The 21,582-nt window shown below is 43.8% G+C and overlaps 1 protein-coding gene across 1 annotated transcript; it reads left to right on the top strand.

Moving 5' to 3' along the window:
* Window positions 1–4,095: 4,095 nt before the first annotated feature.
* On the top strand, window positions 4,096–16,939 carry nptx2a (neuronal pentraxin 2a). Its single transcript, XM_068579559.1, has 5 exons — window positions 4,096–5,086; window positions 7,145–7,391; window positions 8,279–8,523; window positions 11,218–11,397; window positions 12,017–16,939. Exons 1-5 carry the CDS (start codon window positions 4,637–4,639, stop codon window positions 12,242–12,244), a joined length of 1,350 nt encoding a protein of 449 aa, XP_068435660.1. The 5' UTR covers window positions 4,096–4,636; the 3' UTR covers window positions 12,245–16,939.
* Window positions 16,940–21,582: the final 4,643 nt, after the last annotated feature.

Genomic DNA, 21,582 nt, shown 5'->3' on the forward strand with positions numbered 1-21,582 from the left:
GTAGCAGGGATAAACCTCGGTCTAAACAGGAAGTTGGGTTTAGGCAACCAAACCACTTAGTTATGTGCAAGTAAAAGAGCGTGGTTGATGTTGACTTCACTGACCGACGCCTCTCATCACTACTGGGACTTCTTGTGGACACAAATGCAACATTAACAGCGTTTTCCTGGACAAAATGTCCCGTTTGTTTGTTTGTTTGAAAGCCTGTTGCATCGCAACCAGACCACTGATCAACGGTAACGGTCAGTACTTGACAAGTTGGTGGTGATAACAGGTCAACTGAGTCGTCTGAGTTGTTCGTGAGTGTATTCCCACTGTGCTTTATGCCTCTCGATGCTATATGTTTTCCATGTTACCTTCAAAACATAAAGAAAATACGTAATATATAGGCTACAGAAAACCTACAAAAGTGCAATTTCAAGAGCTGCAATTTATATAATGTTGTATTATTCAAAGCTTTTGGAGAGGAGAACATTCTCAGACTTTTATTCATAATGTCTTTCACTGCAACAAAGATTTAACGCTGAAAAAGCCACAACGCGTGTGTGCGTGTGTGTGTGTGTGTGTGTGTGTGTGTGTGTGTGTGTGTGTGTGTGCGTGTATGTGCATTTGTATCATGATTTCCTTGGATATTTTGTTCTTTGTTCATTGTCCAGAAGCGTGACTGCAGTGTGCATATTCCGAAAATCTGACTCACAGATTTCACATTTACGATGTGCTTCTCTCTCCTTTGTGTCCGTCTTGGTTCGCTTCCAAAGGCGTATGTGCTCTGTGTGCGTCCGCGTGTCCTACGTGTGTGTGCTAGCCTTGTGTAGGAGTTGTTCCGGCCACAGACAGCTCATGTGGATGAGCAGGTATCCAGCAGCAGGTGGATGGATGAGAGATGAAGGCAGGGTGAGAACACAGGAAGAGAAGTGACTAAACGTCCACGGGTCTGTCATGCGGGGTGAGTGTGGCTCCGTTCAGAGGCTCTGGGTGTGCAGCGTCCACTGCACCAGCGTCACGCTCAATAGGTGGAACTACAAAGTAGTGAAATGCCAAAATTGTGAGTAGGAAGGTCTGTAAAGGCTCGTGAAACAAGCTTGTTCAGAAGATGTCAGAGAACTGCTAAAGTCTGAATGGATTCATCCCCAAATGTGAATTAATTCAAAATGTCTTGGTAAATACGTGGTCTCACATTCACAAAGTATTTTCACCAGTTGTATGTTCACCTAATGATTTACCAAACTCTTTTAAAGGAGCAGTGCAGATTGCAACCAACTAAATACCCATCGTGAAAGACCTTATGTAAAGCCAGTGTTTCATGGAGACTCTGTGATCTCCAGATATGAAGAGCTTATTCAAAAGTGACAAACCACAATGTTTCTTAGTAGCAGGTAGTTAGTTATATTTAAATGAAAACATAGTTATGAATAGTTGATCCATTTCTGCCAATAAAGCGTCCCATTGGCCCTTCAAAGTGAATATGAGCAGGACAAATGCAGTTTCACACAACAGTTATCGAATCAATACTCCTTTCTTTTAAACTGTTGGTAATAAAAACGTTTTCATACAATTCTGCTAATGTTGCGGCTGTAGTTTGTGAATGTGTTTTATTGAATTTCATCATATTGAGAGGAGGAGAGGAGATTTATCCTTCAAACATATGAGGACCAGTGTGTGCATTTCTCTGTAAATCAGTGCTTTTGTTTTTCCAGACAAAAAAAAAGAGTCTCATTGCATTTAGTAAAGAGCAAATTGTACCTCTGAAATGTGTTCATTTATACGGGAAACTTCAGACAAGAGTTCAATCCCTGCTGACATCTTAACACTCGCTGAGGGCGCTTAAAAAAGTAAAGTTACTTCACCCCTGCACTCACCAGTTGCAACATGAAAGGGAAATAACTTTATCCCATCAACTTTGAAGTGAAAGTTGTCATCTATGCTCAGTCTTCAGTACTCCCTCTCCGCTTCTGCCAGCGCCGCGCTCACCGAGGTGGGAGTGGTGGGGATCAGGGAGGATATAAAGTTTCCATGGTGATTGTGTGTCCCTTTCCCCCCAGGGGACCTCTCATATGAGAAACTGCCTTCCTTAGCGTTGACTTCACCGGCCGCTCCCTGTCAGTCCCAGTTCTGTGTTCCCATTGTACGCTGAGTGTGCATTAATGCCGGCTGACATTCAGCTCTTAGGCCCTGTGAGCCGAGAGGAGCTGATGGCTGTGACGGGCAGCGCTGGAGTGCTGCACACCGCGCTAAGAGGGCATCCCGCATGGGCTATCACTGCCCCACCGCGTCATATTTTGAGGGAATTATCCTGAGAAATGAAAATTGATGAGGCAGTTTTGGGAAACAAGACGTCTCTGCGCTCGATAACAGCCATGCTGCGTGCGCTCCATTCATAATCTGAACTGAGTCGACGTCTGGCTTTGAAGTTTTTTCATATTCCACAATTCTAAGCAGGTATCAGACAGACGCCTGCTCCCTTATCTCAGTTTGACAAAACATGAAGGGAGCTCCAAACAAAACCTGCTGTGATTCTCTTCACTGTCTATCATCGTCAAAAGAGGCTAATGGTGTCATCTTGCCACCGACAAGCATCTGCCTGCAGATTTCTAAATATATAGAACCGATAACGTCAAATCGTGTTTCACATGCAACAGCATGGAACTGCTATGTACTTTGCTGCCGAAATAATTATCACTTCTTTTCTAATGTTGTTCACTGTGTATTTTGAGACGTGTTCACGTCCTGGAAAAGGCTTTGAGGTCTGTTTTCTTCGAAGGTTTGGCGCGTTGAACGGCGTGAGATTTGTGTCAGGGGGGATATTTGAACAAGTCTTTCACACAGTGAGGTTTGTGCCTCCCTCTTTCGATGGATACATTTTTCCCACTTGGACTGCAATCGACAATTTGAGGAACTGAAACAGCAACATTAATTTTACGTGCTATTTTTTTTTTTCCCTTGCTGTTCCTGTGAAACTGTTATCTAATGGTTATAGGATAAACTCCCACCAGCCAGATTAAAACAAACACCATGGATTATTTTTAGTTCTATCTGGCCCAGGTCACAAGTATTTTATTCACCACAACCACACACCACAATTAAACACGAACAAGCTTTCCAGTAAACCGTCGCATGGCTTTATTATGAGCAATGAACACATAAAATAATTACTGCAGCACTGCGTCCTCACATCAGCAGCCATATGTGCCATATCAGCCGAACACAAGAAAGTCTGTGAAAGCTGGCTCTACAAAAACATGTTTCAAAACGAGAAATGGAAAAAGAAAAATCCTCAGCAAGGTTTGAGAGCAACCTGGAACAAGACCCCATAACGCAGAGTGCACTGGCTGTTTGAATAGGGTTACGTATAAGTCATTATGTTATGCTCTATTGCATTATATTATTATCTGCATGAAATTTTAACAGCAAACTAGAGCCAACCTGTGACTGTATTCAGCATGTCCTTGGTGCCATTCAGCATCATATTTTCAAGGCATGTGTTTAAGTTTAAGTCAAGTGTTCGGTTTCATTAATGTGAAGTGAGAATGAGAATAAAAGTCATTTTCTTATGCACAAGAATGAGAGAAGGCAACGAGGGAGCTGGTTTTAATTAAAATCCAGTCATCAGACTCCTCATTTGAACTGTGGATTTCAATTGGAATTACTAATCCTTCAAGTTTGAGGTTAGACCAAGTGTTCCCTGTTGAAAGAAAAGAAAAGATATTTTAAACAAATGCAGACTCTGAGGGGCAAAGAGAGTGCAACAATCTCCTGATGCAAGAGCCCGGCCGATGTGAAGTTAGCAATCAATACTCACAGTATCATACTAGTGTGTATCATGTCCCTATCACGAAAGTTTGATGCTACAATTACATCATAAACTACACAAAGCCCGCATAGTCCTCCAGGTGGTATCACGCACGCATAAAAAGCAGGCACGCAACCGAGAGCCTGAACTCTCAAGTGTTTTTTTTTTTACACGTTAAAGCCTCAGCGCATTTAAACAGGTCATAACGAGTCAATGAGATAGACTCATGAGTTGGGATTCAGGGATGACGCAGCTACTGTATCCTGGAGCTGAATAACCGGAGCGCGCAGATGATGAGCGGAAGCGCCAGTGCGCACCTCCCTTTAATAATCTGGCTGAGCAGCGTCGCTGTCTTTTCAGCACCGCTCACTGACAATCCAGCCGACCGGAGAGGCAAGACAGACTGACTTCTCTGCAACCCTCTGTGGATTTTTACAGAATCAAGATTAAAAATTAGGACAACTTTTGCGTCCCTGTAAGAGGAGCTATCAGACCCTGACACCGAGTTCCCACCTGCTGAAAGTAAGAAATGAGATTTGTTGGTGTCATTTTCTTTTTTTTCTTTTTTTCTTTTTTTTGCAGGAGCGACCATGTGGTTTGTGGATGTATGATTTTATGATTTTTCACTGCGGATTTTGATTTTTTTTCTCTCTATCTCTCTCTCCATGGTTTCAATATAAACTAAGTTTGGTCTATTTAAAAGTCGAGAAAAATGCCTTCAACCACTTGAATGAACGAGTTGCTGTAATAAGTTTATTATTTCACGGGAGACTTCAAACCTTCCGTCAGTCATTCCAGAGCCTTTTTTTTTCCTCCTTTAAGTGGAATTTGCGATAGCCAGTCGGGATGCTGGTTCTAGTAGTTGGACTTTTATGCCTGGTCAGTGGACGCACGGTGCGGAGCCAGGGTGCTACAGGTAGCCGCTTCGTTTGTAACGCCATTCCCCCGGGCGCAGAGCCGGGCTGCGGGTATGGTCCCACGGGGAACCGTGTCCAGAGCAGCAGCCCCGTGGAGGACGAGCTGCGGAACACGATCATCCAGCTCCGGGAGACCATCCTGCAGCAGAAGGAGACCATCGTGAGCCAGCAGGGGACCATCAAGGAGCTTAACTCCAAGCTGGTGCGCTGCGAGGCGGCAGGCGAGGAGTCGCCGCAGGGCAAGTCCCGAGGTCAGGGCTCCAGGCGGAAGGAATACGTCAAGAACACCATGGGGGACCTGCCCCGGGACCCCGGCGATACCATCGACCAGCTGGGCAAGACCATGCAGAGTCTCAAGGGTCGGCTGGAGAACTTGGAGGTAATATTGCACAAAAATGCTGCTCGTGCGTAAACGAGCCAGATAAGCACTTTAAATTTAGTTTCCCCCGAAACATGTTAATTACTTCTATTAATAGCCACCAACAAAGCCACATGCAGTACACATTTTCATGCATTTTTTTTTTTAAATCAGAGATACACGCGCCTTGGTATTACATTTTATCCCTTTATATTCCTTACTATGGAGCGCTGCACACACGTCTGATAATAGGCCTGCTCCGTGCTGCAAGAGTCCTCTCAGGGGGATCGTGAGATCAAAGGGTCACGTAATAGGCATGTCACATCAAAACGTTTTTATCATTAAAAGTTAACTCTGAGGGCGAAGCCCGCGGTATAAGAGTCATCATTAAGAAATGAGCAACAACAAAAAAACATGTCAAAGGTGTAATCACGCGTGTGGGATCCGCAACGCAACCTTGAATAATGTATGCCAGTTGTATGTGTGTGTGTGTGTGTGTGTGTGTGTGTGTGTGTGTGTGTGTGTGTGTGTGTGTGTGTGTGTGTGTGTGTGTGTGTGTGTGTGTGTGTGTGTGTGTTCCACATCATGTTTTATTTGCACTCGTGCACACCCAGTTATTCATAACAGCTGATGAAACTAATTCTGCAGATTTCACCTGCATCAAATGCTAAATGGTTTAGTCGTTCATAAATTCCCGTTGCCCTGCACGGCTTTATCTCCACCAGCCTCAGGAGACCTGCTGTGTGCATTCATTCCACAAGCCTCTGAGATCACAACTGATATTGAGGTCACCTCGAGTGGAGTGCTTTACATACAGCAGAAGGCCAGCGTAAGCCATGGCTTTATCTCTTACGTCATGTTACCAGTGTAGTACATTTTTTAGCATCTGACAACCTCGATGACATAAACAATTACAATATTTAAATTCAAGGTTGTTTCTACACACGAGCATTGCCGATGCATCCATCTCTCTGGTCCTTTAGTCCTTTCCCCGTCTCCCTCTCTCCTTGATTGGTTGTTGTAATACCACGATCAAATCAAGGATATACTGCAGCTGTGAGGATACATATTATATGGTATTTTAATCACATATCTATTGATCTGCATCTGCTTAACATAATGATTGTAAGACTGACTGATAGTGCATGGATCCCTTGAGCGAGACCTCTCTAACTAATCAAACCCATACACAACTTAACAACTGCATAAAGGACCTCGTGTTTGCAGCAGCTTACCTGCGGTATCACTCATTTGAGCTATTCAGATGGCTCCAGTGTGTCTTGAAAGGTTAACCGAACACTGTCAATGGGTCACAAAGTGTGTGAATCCCAGACATCAGGACAGCATCTACACTTTAGAAATGAACATCTGAGGGCATTTTGCTGCATGATGAAAGCACTACAAGCGTGGGACTGTGCAGCTTTTTATCTCCCTCTTTTTTTAAAAAAAACCTTCTGCAATCACGCCTGGTGTGAACTCAGGCGACATCACTACCTTTAATACCCTGCCACGGTGTTTGGCAGGTCACCAATGAAAGTCGGCCGCAGGGACAAACTGTCTTCATTTTATTATTGCTGTATCCAAAACAATGGTGCTGAAGGATATCAGGGCTAAAGGGTCAATACAATCAGTCCTCTACTGCAAATCTAGATCTTAATGCAGACTGAATGCTTGTTTCCTTGCACAGGATTAATTGGATTAAATGTCTGTGTCATTGTTCGTATGTGTCACTCCCTTCTGCCCCATCCATCCATTCATGCATCGTCCATCATGCATCATCGGTCCATTCATTCATCCATCCATCTATCTATCTATCTATCCATCACCAATCCTCCATCCAATCATCCATCCAACCTCCATCCTTCATCCTACTTCCTTCATCATCCATCTACCATCCAACTTCCATCCATTAATTCATTAATCCATCCATCCATCCATCCATCCATCCATCCATCCATCCATCCATCCATCCATCCATCAATCCATTAATCCATCAATCCATCCATCCATCAATACACCACTCCATCCATCCATCCGTCATCCATCCATCCATGCAATATTTCCCTGTCGGCCTCCCAGCAGCAGAATTTGCGTCTCCCCAGCACAAACGTGTCAACTGGAGGGGTCTCGGTTCTGACTCCTCTGCCACCAGAGCTCCGTGAGTTGCTGCGGCAGCGTCTTGGGGCGCTGGAGGGCCAGCTTCTCCGGAAGGTGGCCGATCTGGAGGAGGAGAAGAGCCAGCTCTACAATGAAACTGCGGCCCACCGCCAACGCACCGAAAGCGCTCTCAACTCCCTCCTAGAGAGGATCACGGAGCTTGAGAAAAGTAAGTGATACAATGGGTGCTGTGAAATGTTGGCCAGAAGAAATGCCAGACTTTTTTTTGTCTGCCAGATTTAGCTCTAATTAGTCAATCCCTGTGTCCTGATGATGCAAGTAGAAACCTCATAACACAAGTCTTTTATTCTCGGAGCCGTTCTCGGAGCAGCTCCTGGTCTTGAAAAATAAGGCTTGGAAAGCAACACTGAATGTTTAATTAGTTTAAGAAGTATTGGAGAGATGTCCACACTCCAGGGAATCACTTTGATGGTAGACATCAGAATAACAGAATATCTTTGCTGAAAGCAAAATTACTTTTGAAGATTATGTCACCACTCACTGGACATCTCCTGTGAGACCCGTGTCCCCCGAGACGTCGTCGCTCGAGTCAGGGGCTGTAAGAGGAAACACGTTTCAACCAAAGTTGATTGCTCACAGGAGGTGTCCAGAACAGCACACCCACCTGTAGAATATAATGAGTCAATACAACAGCACCACAATAAATAGTATACCTTTGTGAGCCTTATTGAATTCAATTTACGTCAAGGCAATGAGAGAGGTGTTAAATCAATTCTACACTGACGTTTGAGGCTTTGTGGTGTTGTTTTGTCAGCTTGAAATGTGAAGTTTTCCTACTGATGATCACCCTTCTGTGAATGTGAAACATGATCTGGTTGTCTCCCTGCTCTCGGCTTACCATAACAAGTAGAGATTGAGTGCAGCACCCTGTGACCCTGAGAGGTTTGGGCTTGAGACTGTCGGAGAACATGATGACAATCTCCTGCTAGTGGCAGCGGACCATGTTTATTGCATCAACATCGGAAAAAGACTTTCTTCATTGCATCAAGTCATGAAAACATATTACAAACATATGTAATTATTGTCCATCAACAGGTAATAATGCCTTCAAATCACCCGAGGATTTCAAAGTGTCCCTCTCCCTCCGCACTAACTACTTGTATGGACGCATCAAGAAGAGCCTCCCAGAGATGTACGCCTTCACCGTGTGCATGTGGCTCAAGTCCAGCGCCAGTCCCGGCATAGGAACCCCGTTCTCGTACGGCGTGCCAGGCCAGGCCAACGAGATAGTCCTCATCGAATGGGGAAACAACCCCATTGAGCTGCTGGTTAACGATAAGGTAGGTCCACAATGAAAAACTGGCCCACGCTGTTCTTTAATTATTTGTTAATGGAGAGGAGAGCAAATTGGATTTGTTCCCTCTGCCCTGGTTTTGTGCAGAGGGAAGCTCAGAATCATTCATGATCGCCTGGCAGCAGCGCCGGCTGTAATGATGCTGGTAGAAGTGGATCAGCAGGGGCGCTAATTAAATGCAAAGAATGCATGAATATGTATGTTTATGTTTATGTTCATGTTGGCAGTTACTGTATGTACATGTGAGAACAATCAGGATTCAGCTCAGAGGACACTCGCTGACCATCAGCTCTGAATATTCAATTTTGCACCTTATAAACATTTCATATCATTGACCGACATTCCCCACACGCACACTCACACGCACACACACACACACACACACGCACACACACACACAAGAATACCAGTAATTCATGAGTGAACTGGTGCTGCCATGTGTGCTTATTTGAAGGCATCGCTGTCTTTGCTCTCTGTAGAAAATACTGTTGCTACTGTGAGGATTCAGTCAGTGAACGGGATTTAAATGACTGGAATAAAAGTGTTGGAAGTATAAATATTGTATGTCCTTTAGCCTTAATAGCAAAATAACTATAATTGTTACGCTGTGCTGCAATAATATGTTTTCTGAGGTGGTACAGTTGCTTCTGCAACAGTGTAACGTTGGATATGGGGGATTTCTTTGTAAAATGCCCTCCCTTCTTTTCCTTCCACTGTGTTGTTTACGTTGGCCGTTATTGGCACCGGCAGGTCTCCTCACAGTTTCCCCCTTTACCATGCATTATACATGTGTTCAAGTCAGACAGATGAGAGAAAGATGGTGGGAGAAAGGGATGTGAGTATAAGGGAAAAGAGGGGAGGGAACAGAAGAGCTGCAGCGCTTTTGGAGGCGACAGGGTGCCGAGGAGAGCGAGGGGAAAGAGCGAAAGATCAGACGATGCCAGGAAAAAGGAAGTTATAATGTAGCAGAGAGAGAAAAGCATCAGAGAAAAAGAGAGCGAAGTGGAGGAGAGGCAAGACTAGTGAATATGAATACCGTATGTGCGGCAGCACATCCATGTGTTGAACTTGTTCACAGTGATAACACGGTCCACTGGGGAATAGTTTCTAATACTGTTTATTTGGCTGCAAACTGAGAGGGAGGCAGAAAGCTGCCTCGCCTACCAACAAGTGCGACATTGTATTTTATATTTGTGGGTGGCTAGAGGGACTCTTTATTGTTGTAAAGTAGCATTTTCATCCGGATAGTCAGTATCTCAACTTTGTTATTGTGTCTCCCGCCCCAAAAGGTAAAACCACGTACGGCATGGTTATGGTTATAGTTATGGTATCTTCATTTTCCAATTAAAGGCACCTGCCAGAAGGTTCATCTCTAATGGTTTAAGCTGGTCTTGAACAACATTAAAAATTTGTTTGTGTGCATGTGTAATCTGATCGGAAATCTGGTGTCATCTGGAAGACAGTTTCCCCACATTTTCGAAAGTCTTTAACAGTTCTGTGCATTGTACCAGACCATTCAAAATTCATATGGTGGACTTGTTTTTCTTCGACACCGTACATGTGAGCTGATTTTTAACAAGACCTTTCTGACTGTTGGTAAGAAGTACATAAGTATATGACCTTCTTGAAACATTCTATCTGTAGAACCTTTTGGAGCTGAAGAAGAAAATGTCCTTTGAACCAGATGTAAAATCCAGCATATTTCTTTGCGTCAGACATTTTGACATTTACAGCAGGAGAAGCATATCCGTATATCAGTTCAGGTGTCAGGGTTCCAGCGGTGAGAAGTCAGAAAGTGTAATTCTAAAAAGGCCAGTGGGAAAATAATAATCTCTACTATTCTATTCACTAAAAAATTGTACCTTTTTATTTTTGCGATCGAGATAATTTGTCTTCTTTTAGATGAAAAACAGTGAGTCATGTATTCATAGTGTATGCTCTGTGGATATGGTGTTTAAATATTCAACTCTTTCTGTACAAAACGTCACTGCTGTTATATTTTAAGTTGTGCGGAATATTAAGCAAAAAAATATTTTTCATTTCTAAATTTCTAAATCTTTAACAGTCAGTGAGGCTGAGTCTCTTCCAACTCAGACTTCATAATGACAATGCTGCGTTCCCTGTCGTCCCAGTGGTGTTAAGATGCCACCAGGCATCCTCAACCAGGACAATTGCCTCTGTAATTGCAAGTGTCTTAGATTTTATTTCCAGTGGCTCTTCCCATCTTTTCAGGTTTATGTGCAACTGCAACAAGACACGACTGTGAAGTAACTCTGCAGGCTCAGAAGGAAAAAAGGCTAATGAGACACTCATAATCTCATGTGATGTTCTGTATCCTCAGAGGACCATGATGTCATTGGTTGGTAAAATCACCAGTTGTTTTTCTTTGATCTCTGAACAAAGCGCAAAAGCATAAGAGGACACAGTTTTGCTGTTAGCGACCCAACTGCTTTGAAGGATGTTCCATCCCTTGATGTCACCTGGGTAATCTAAATTTTATATGTCACACTGGCTGCATCTGGAAAATTCTCTGCAGAGGGCTGTCTCTTTGAAGCGCTAACCCTTCTAATTGCTGTCCTTGTTTCTAGCGTGCCCCAATTAATCTCAAATCTCTCTTGACTCCTCTTGCCCCCTTGTGCTCCTCCCTCCCTGCTCCTCGCTCTTGGGAACTCCGGACCAGGTGGCCCAGCTCCCTCTGTCAGTGAGTGACGGACGCTGGCACCACATCTGCATCACCTGGACGACCAGAGACGGCTTCTGGGAGGCTTACCAGGACGGCGAACGTCTGGGCACCGGGGACAACCTGGCCCCCTGGCACCCAATTAAACCTGGAGGGGTGATCATCCTGGGCCAGGAGCAGGTGAGAGCACGCGAAAAAGCTTAGCGGGTAAAGAACAGGTGTGCTCGCATGCGTTAGCGTGTGTGTGGCTGTGTATGTGTGTGTGTGTGTGTGTGTGTGTTTCCTTGTGTCACTAAGATCCCTCGGTGTGTTCTCCTCTGAGTTCAGTACCGGAGGCAGGGAGCAGGGGAGCGAGCGTAGGGAGGCTCTTCTCACGCCATCATGGCCCTTTCCGTTACCTCATTCGTCTACTTTTGAAAGGCACCTTTACGCCCTTTGGAGCTGGGTTAGCGAGTTATTTTAGCGGTTGACTTCATGACAGACCATGTATATATGAAAGAAATGTACAGTGACAGATGGATGAAATCCTCAGAGAGACATTACATCATATTGCATTAGAGAGGAGCCTAAGGACGGATGTTTCCTGCCTTCCCCACAAGGTGAGATTGCTGCATGTTGCAATGGTATTGGAAACTGCACAACACTTGGATATTTAAAAGTGGCAGCGCACTGAAAAATATTCAGAGCTGTTTGGCAGCTTGATGAAAATCAAACAGAATTGATGCGTTTTAATTCAAGTTTGATCACAATTCCGTCCGAAATGAACTCACAAACTCTCATCTCCTGCTTTTCCTTGAAGGACATAGTCGGAGGTCGTTTTGACGCCACGCAGGCCTTTGTGGGCGAGCTGAGCCAGTTCAACATGTGGGACCGAGTGCTGCGGCCCGTGGACATCATGGGTCTGGCCAACTGCTCCGCCTACATGCCGGGCAACGTGGTCCCTTGGATTGACGCTAATGTGGAAGTGTTTGGTGGTGCGAGTAAAGCTGCTCTGGAGATCTGTGAAGATCGGGCTTTTGATTCCTAAAGGATCTGATGCAAGGAAATTCAGCACTGCCGCAGGGATCGAGAGGCCGAGTAAATCTGACTGTTGCTTCAATCAAATCCCAAAGAAAAAAGGGAAGCGGTGCAAGATTTTTACATATTTATATGGTGTGACTGCGCATCTGTTGATGTGTCCATTGAATTTGAACCCTGCAGACATTACAGGAGACTTCAAATTAGTGTGCTCATCTGAAGAAGATATGCTGTTGCATCAGTCTACTGTAATGATATGACTTACTGTCATTCTGTGCTTTCTCTCCAGGAGATCAGCTTTCATTTGACTCCTCTTTGAAAACAGCTCTTTTTGGTTGCATTCCTTCTTCTGACAATGCTGCACTGTATTCGTAGTGAATGTGAGCTCAAGCAGGCTTTGATGTGCTGTGGAACAGTATGCCTGAGTTACATGGTAGATTCCTACACGCTGTGAGCTTCCTCCCCGTTTGAGGAGAAATGAGGCACCGAACCAGAAAGCACAGGGAAAAAGGGTGGAGGGTCATGAGTTCAAAGTGGACAAAGAACCACCTTCACTGTTGATTCCTTTGAAACATGACAAAATGTCTAAATTGTATGCATGAGCCCAAGCAGTGAATGGACGTCAGTTCAGAAGTGACAGTGCATGCTTTCTGTCAATATAGAGTGTGTGTGTGCGTGGTGCGTCGAAGCAAGCCAATGCAGCATTACGCAAGAGAGAGTGTGTGTGTGTGTGTGTGTATGTTCACGGGCGTATGGCTCGTCTTGCGTGTAAAAAGACCAGAGATTATGAGGGAGGGAGGACATTTTCATTCTTGTAAATCTATGCTTAATACCTCTCTGCCCCTTGAGCAGCTGCCATATCCCAAACAGCTTTATGGCTGGCTCTGCTCAGGTTAATAGCGATGTCGGACGGCTGCCCAGGACCGGCACACGACAGAGTTGTGGAGCCCTGCCGAGTGCCCAGTGAGGGCAGGGACTGGGCTTGACCTTCAAGGACAATCCTTAATTCCTCTTCTGGGTAGTAATTGTGATCATGAATGAGTATGGTGGTGAGCAATGCAAAGCTGAATGCGCTACAAAGATAGACAAATAAAAATCCCTAGTTGCAGACGTCAAACGGGAGAAGCACTCGACGGACATTTTGAATGTCTTAATCGGCTTCTCACTGAACAAAAAGACAAGTTTTGTTCAATGGATGTGGTTTATTTTTAAAAGAATGAAGAAAGTCAATGGATTTTGGAGCAGCTTAGTGAATAAAATTGATGCAGCTTGATTTGTGTTCTTTAATGTTGTGGTGAACATTTGTTTTAATGCTGTTCGTCAGTATAATAGTATCAAGCCTGGTGCTGGAGCCTCATAAGAAGACACTGCAAAAGAGGCAACAAAGACATTAGCATCGCTATCACCTCCAAAGTTTATTTTTTTCTTCCTTGTAGAATTTCTTTGCTGAGTAGACACTAGCACACAAGCCAACGAACAGCTTCTATCCACCTGAGAAAAAAAATGCAGTAAAAAAAATAAATAAAAACAAGATGGAGTCGGTTACTGGACAGCACAGAATGTTGTAAAAGGGAGGGTGCACTTCTTGGATATGTCACCAACACAACGAGAATGTTCCTCTTTTGAGTGTCTTTGTTAACAATGTTTCAATGTAAAGTCAAGAGACGTCTGTTAAGTTGAAAGTGTATTCTTTTGCTGTTTCTGCTCATGATTTTTGTCCATTAGCAGCACAAAATGTCTGAAAAAGTACCCACAAAATGCAGAAGTACTTCAAGAGATGCTTTGTTTATATGGTGAATGGCCTTTTTGTAAAAACCATATGTGCTTTTGCTTGTTCAAACTTTTCTTTTTTAGCTTTTACAGCACTGACAGCTCAATAGCACTTCAGTAGAGGGACACAAGAAAAAGATAAGTGTGTTCGCTAAATCATTGTTTTAAAGTCACCTTTCTGACGTCTAGTTGAATGTCCTTTTGCACCCAATAAAAGAGTGAACCAATTCCAGGTGTGGCAATTAACGCAGCGACTCAAAAACATGACAGATTGCATTGCATTAGTGATGAGGTCAGAGTTGAATGTAACCTAGCCAAGGTCATGCAGCATTTATGTTTCTTAATAAGAAAATTGTGTTCTTTGATTGAAATGATCACTTCTCTTTTTTTTACATTTCCGGTCCCACGATTTCAAACAGACATGTTTGTGTTTGTCTACTTGGTATAGCCATATCATTTGTATGACTAGCCATAATAAACATGCACGGATACGTCCTCTCATCTGGGCAATGTCATGTTGTCAGCAGTGGACAAATCCTCTGGACTGGCAGACGTCCAGGTGGAAATGAAATAATCTGCCCATGTGGATTATGGGCGCTGCCACAATGTAGGACACTGTGAGCCTTCTTCATTCTCCGCAGCTCTTTGTGTCGATGCGGCTGCCAGTATGTTGGTGGTGACGCACCAGGGGGGCTTGTTTTTTTAACAACAATCTGAGGCCTCTAATAGACACCCAGAATTGTGAAATACGTGTGTTGTTGTTGTTTCTTTTAGCATATTCTTTACTTCTAATTTTATATGTGTTGCTGCTGTAACATTCGCTGCACATCATGATGCTCTCAAATGTTAAGCACTAATGAATTATTAAAGAAAAACATATCGACTTGTGTTTAAATAAGTGAAACATGTTGCAGATTGTCCTCAGAAGCCCGGAGAACCAAAAACTGAAAAAGATATGAATCATGGGTTCATTTGTAAAACACCACGTGGTTCCTCATCCAATTTTTATCTACACGAAGATGCAATGTGCATATTACATTTTATGCAAATGAAACAACCATTTCAGAATTCCGTTGCCACAAGACGAAGTTGGTGCAAGGCACGAAGCCGCAAAACATTTCTGTGTTTGAGTCCCGGTTTCATTCATCCGTCTTGCTGTCAATGGAAAAAACGAGGAAGCGTGTGTGTTGGAGGAAGAGGAGGGTCCGTGTCACCCGTCGGGAAATATTTGGAGGGGTTTACGACAAACTGATTGTTGCTGACAGATCATATCTCATGCTTTAATTGCAGCTGTTCTCCATCAAGTCGGTTGAGTATTAACTAGGCATGAGACAAATGATCTTTCAGAAAGGTGTTGCATGGAACTAATGAAACCTAAGTGGGAAGATATCGTATCATCTGTCCACATGACGGTGGTGTGATTCCCCAGGATATGTGACTGAAAGCAACTCTTTGTTGGTAAATTGGGAAGAGTAGATTTGTTCAAGTGATTGAGTTTTTCTCCCACTGCGGTGGAGTTTGTAAGGGAAATCCCGGAGGGTTTCGTGAAGAAATTATCTCAGCAGCTGCTGCAGATGTAATGATAACAGTACATCATTTAAAACAAATTACCATCCCAGCGACATCGCCAACTTCCTTCATTTCACATGACTGGACAGAGCGACAGTGAATTATTATTTGGCACAAGTTTCTTAAAGCTTTCTTTCACGCCCGTACGCTCTTCTCTCAGCACTTGAGATAATCTGGCTTTTCCAACATCGCCCGAGGTTGTTTTGAAGTGTGTGAAAATCCCGTAATTAAAATCGAATCACAATTTGATTGCCATTGGATACATGTGCTGATCTGCAGAGGGTGGAGGAGATGGGTGTAGGGCGAGGGGTGGATTTAAAGTGCCATTCTGCTTCTAGCACCCTCTCGCTCTCACACACGGGTCCCAATGGAGCTCCAAAGACGAATTGCAGTAAAAAGAAAAACTAAAAAAAACTGCAAGAAAAACAACTTTCGGGATTGAGACTTTGGCTTGGTAATTAAAGCCTGATGGAAGAAAAGCCTGTGCAGAAGGCAAAGCTCTCCGAGGCATTTGAAAACTGCTGTTTTCTTGGATGTCACAGACTGTTAGAGAGACCCACAAAGCCCCATTAGCCTGTATCACTGCCTTTATAAAATTATGCATAACATTTTTTTATATTTTGTTCCCATCTTTGATTCTGTCCGGCAGCCATTTTTTAAATCCGACACACAAGGGCTCTCACTTTTCTTTCGGACAATATGTTCTCTAAATATACATTGTTTATTAGTATCAGTGAAGTATTGATCACCTATTTATGGGGGACAGACAGCGCACATGTTTTCTCCAGGAGAGGAGGTTCAACATCCTTGCATACCTAACGCTTTACATGCTTCTGCTCAAGAGGCAGAAGGGTGCTGTTTCAAGGGACTGAGAATAAAAAGAGGAAAGGCAGAGATGACGTGAGGGAGGGATGAACAAATTAATCAGCAAAGAAAAGGAAACAGCTGCTGTATGTGTGCAATGCCACCTCACTGAAGATCAAAGAGCCTGTGGATGCGAGATGAACATATCCATTCATCTTTATTCACTTGAGTAATGCACATATCTATATAGCATCTGTACAGCAGAATATATTAAATCAGACATTTCTTCTTACAAAGCTTCACTGCCACACTGTTCTCTATTTCAGAGGATGATACAAAATATGTTCCAACAAAGACCACATTTATAACAATATCTGGGAATCTGCTTAAGAAACTTTAATATAGAAATCTGAAAGACAGGCTGTAATTTTATATTTGCCAGGATGAGAGCATATGACTCTGCCACAATCTCTTCAGCACCTGTGTGGACTGCAAATTCAACACAGTCCTCTTCTGTCTGTCTTTCAACAAGCAGAGATGCTCTGCAGCTCCACATTTCTCATTGTGCATCACTGAATGTTGTTGTATTCAAAACACTTGTGTTCCATCGCAATAAATAAAGAAGTTGACTGCAAAATAGCTTGCGCCTATCTGTCTTTCCTTGTGTGAAACATTTACTGGGAAGTGTGTGAACTTGGTGGGTTCTGCTCAGTTTCAAGGTCATTAAACATCCTTCAGTATCTTTCATGTTGGCTCAATGACACGTTTCTTGCTATATATTAAACATGGAGCTACAACCAGTCGCATGTTAGCTTAGCTTAGCACAAAGACTGGACACTGGGGGAAACCGCTTGCCTGGTTTTGTCCTAAATCGCAGAAACTGACTCAATATATCTTGACAAATCGTGGTTTTTATTTTGGCTGCGCGCAGCAGCAGCTTCTTGGAACCTCTGTTGCGTGGCCGGCAGCCACATAGTGATGACAAGATTTGTGACAAACAAACAAGTTACATCATGTTATTAAGAGAGCTTTAGAGATACTGCTTGTTTGATTTTGATATCTTTGGACAGAGCCAGGTGCTAGCCAGACTGTATGCTAAGCTAGGCTAACCGGCTAGCTTTATCTTCGCAGTATGAACATGAAAGTGGTATCAGTCTTCTCATCTCACTAAATCTCCGAAAGAAAGTACAGAAGCCTGTTTCCCGACGTGTCAAACTACTCCTTTACACAAATACTACAGTATGTCATTGGTTTATATTTAATTCATTCACATGGGAAATTCACATTGGCACATTGGCACATTTTTGGATGCTTCTGACCCTCAATAGAAAGGAAATTCGAACAGCTGTGAGAATCAGTGACGTAGAAAAGAAGAACAAAATGTGACCTGAGTTGAGCAGGTGCGAATATTAAACTCACCTAAGACCGCAAGTGCGATAAACAAATCAGCGCCTCTTGACTGGAGATTAAACACAGAAAGTCATCACTTTATTATCTGATGTCGATTCATAGGATAGACTCTCAAAGTCACCCAGTAATAAACCAGACATGTGACTCTCCATGATCCTTTTATCTTTGTGAAATCTAATCAGATGTCGACAGCTCGCCTTCCCCCAGAGGTGCCGTGGATAAGTGTATTATCGAGATCATTCCACCGCTGCTAACGAAGTCACCACCAGCCAGTGTTTCCTACCCAAGAGACGAACCCACCCTCCAGTATATCCAGCACGCGCTTGCGGTGTGATTAAGCCGCTGCTCTCTGCTGACGTTACTAGATCACGTGACGTTCATCAGGAAAAGGATCTGGGGATATAAAACCTTATATTTGTGGACATAAATCCATGCAGGCTCTATTTAAAGAGCGGTGTACTATTTATGAATGTGAACTTCCTGTTTCCACTGGCTGAAAGTAAGCCCATGCATCCTGTTTCGGATCAGGCAACCAACTCTAGTTTATTACTCACAGATAAGAGGCTACGGGTCCGCGACAGATGGGGAACATGGCCGAGCATGTTTCAGTGACTAGTCTTTTGAAAAAAAAACAATAGTTTTAGCTGGATGTTTGAGGGTTTTTTTCAACTGAGGGAGGACACTGGATACGCAGAATAACAGAGAGCCGGAAAAATAAGCATCTGTGTGTCAAAGAGTGGTGTGAGAGGAATGGTTATTGCATGATGAGCGCAAGGCAGCTGAAATCAACAGCCTCGTTGCCAAGGTCGCTAGCATCCCGTTACCCATATGTTGCTCTTGCAGCCTCCACGTGGCTTAGAGGATGCTGGGCCAAGCTTCAGCAGATGTGTTGTGTCTTCGCGCGTGCTTTACAGAGAAGAAGTGTCCGGTTTACCATATGAATGTGGGTGCGCTCATGCTGCTCGAACACAGCGTACCTTGTTAGAGATCGGATCGATTGAATTAGTCCGTGATTTGTCACTCTGGGATTTTCAGAAACGCTAAGAGCCTGTATTTGTTTAAACTTAACTTTGAGCCACACACAGATGTATAGCTAATGAGAGTTTTCTGCACACAAGCATGCTTTGCCAAATAGGACACAGGCGGAAAGTCCATGAGGCAATACACTGGATCAACAGAGAGGAATTGCGTAATTTGATTATGTTTCCGCCTTGCTCCATTTTAGGCAACTCAATTCTTGTTGACAACGCGTCATGAATAGCGTCAACACCATTAACTAATCAAGCACTAATACATTCTGTTACGAAGGCGGCGAGATGCTATCGATATGCTCAGTTGGAGGAGATTTAGAGGCAGGCAGGCACTCAGGAGACTGTCGTTCACCTGAGTTACAGTGGCCATGATTGATCGCAGCAAGAGTTTTGACTGACTCATTGTGCCAAAGACTTTCAAGGTTGTTCACATTAACAGCAGTACATTTTGCATAATTGATACCAGGCTTGTACTACAAGTCATTCTTCATGAGGCTATAGACAACAAAAGGCATCCTATTACTCACTCCTCAGCTCCGGATGTGATCCAGCTGGATATGAGTACGGACATGTGGTTTATGGACTTAAGAAGTTTGCATTAAAAGTTGTTTTGGAAGCCGTTTTATGGCTCTGACACAGCTGAGATGGTAATTCTGCTTTAAATGTTGAAGTGTGCATCTGTTGCTTAAAAGATCTTTTTGTTTGCAGCCAGCAGATTTCCAAAATCAAGTTTGTGTTCCAAATCCTGACGTCTCTCTTATCCTCTTGTGGGATTTATGAACTAGAGCCCCATGCTATGATGTTTAAAGGGCTGGAGGACATTGCGTTATTTCCACTGCTTTTCAAAGTGGTGCCCTTTGAGGACAATTCAAAGAGTGTGTAAATATGTGCCCACTCAAAGGTGAGTTACACGTCCATGGTTAATCAGCTAAAGAAGAAATGCACAAGCACGCACACAAACACAAACCTTTAACCTCTGCATCCAAAATGCATGATCATTCTCTCCCTGAATCTTCATTCTGGGAGGATGCTGCTGCTGAATCATGAATTAGGAGCAGCATTGGTTACGCCATGATACATACCTTCATCCCTTCTTGACTGATGTCCTTCTAGCAAACAGGACACAAACGCGACAATGTAAATTCAAGATTTTGCTGTGGAAACGCTCTCATATTCCCAATGGATTCTAAACTCGATGTATTTGCAGAGAGGAAAAAAGTGCAATACATTTAATGGAAAGATAAGTCCATGAATTACACGTTACACAAAGCTTCTCTTGTCTGTCATACGGCAGATTTAGACGGTGAGGCGTAGATTCAGAGGGATTAGGAAGGTGTAATTAACCCAGATGCAAACCTTGAGTATTTAGGGAAGGAAATCGTGATGACAGAAACAGCAATTAGCGCGTTTGCATGTGTGTGTATTTGTGTGCAAAGAGCCTTCAAACGCTCTCAGTTAAGGTCCCGGAGCACAGAGCTTTGCAGCAAGGCAATGACAGCTCTTGTCTCATTCAGACAAGATTTGTGGGCGAGATGTCTCAGAGCAGCATTACGAGCTTTTGTAGCTTGGAGATGTGACTTTGGCGTGATCAAAAAGTGTCTGGATTCCAAAAGGAGTTCTGCATAAACACAATTACGTGATCATTGCTCATATAAATGCCTGCCGCCGGCGGCCATGGAGGTGAGTTTCAAAATAGTATCTGTTTGCATGTTTAAATGTGAATCTACGCCCTGCACCCGGCTTCAGGCAGCATTACATTATCCACTTGTTTTCTCCCTGGAGAAGAACTTCATTTGTGTGGCATTTTAAAGATTACACTGATTAGCCCCGTAAGGTTGCTGCAACGGCGGGTCAACAGAAGGTGGGAAAACAGGGCTGCATCGATCACGGCTACATGGCCCCTCTGCTGCTGCGTTGCTTAATATCCTTCATCGCTAATGAGAGCATTTTCTCCGTGACATTTACCGATGGCAGTCAATGCACAAGCTGCTCTGATTCTGGATCCGTTAAAGTGTTCGGTGGCCTCTGACAGAGCGCCGAAAACCAGCCTCCCGATGGATGAAACGACCACTTATGGTCGATGCAGGGGTCGTAGCTGCTCTGTTTCCTGGTTGTCAATGTTTTGGAGCGTCGGTGAAGCATGGCGAGCTCATACATGGCAGGGGACTTTAGATTTACCCGACACGGCTTATCCAGTCAGATGTGGCGCCTGACATCAACTGTGTTATTAAATTTTCACACACTGCTGACCGCAATATCATCAGGAGCAAACACTCAGTGCTGTGTACCTCCACATGCCAGGGCCTACTTACAGTGTGTGTGTGTGTGTGTGTGTGTGTGTGTGTGTGTGTGCGTGTGTGTGTGTGTGTGTGTGTGCGTGTGCGTGTGCTGGTGGCGGCTTGCTCCATGATTCTCTGTTGGGAGATACAGAAGTGCAGTCACAGTACCTCCACCTCCAACACTGTGGGTACTTTCCTGATTTATTTCACACCTTTAGGGGGTCAACACAGACTTGGCTCTCTGCCCTGAGAATGATTAGTTATTAAATGTCTAGCTTACCTTCAGAAGATAAAGTTATTGGACATGAGTGGGAAATTAAATGGCAAAAAAGGGGCCGTGTGATATGGAACTGTTCTCTCTCTGTCGGTGAGCTGCACATCAATTCGGCCCTTGACTTCTCTCAATATAATGTTGAAGAATACCTGAGCAGATGAGTCAGTGGTTTGGTGAATCGGCAGTTTCTCCTCATAAGAAGAACAGTTCA

This window comes from Clinocottus analis, unplaced genomic scaffold (genome assembly GCF_023055335.1).
Source record: "Clinocottus analis isolate CAN_PGR_092001 unplaced genomic scaffold, fCliAna1.0.p SCAF_16, whole genome shotgun sequence".
In the NCBI taxonomy this organism is placed as follows: domain Eukaryota; kingdom Metazoa; phylum Chordata; class Actinopteri; order Perciformes; family Cottidae; genus Clinocottus; species Clinocottus analis.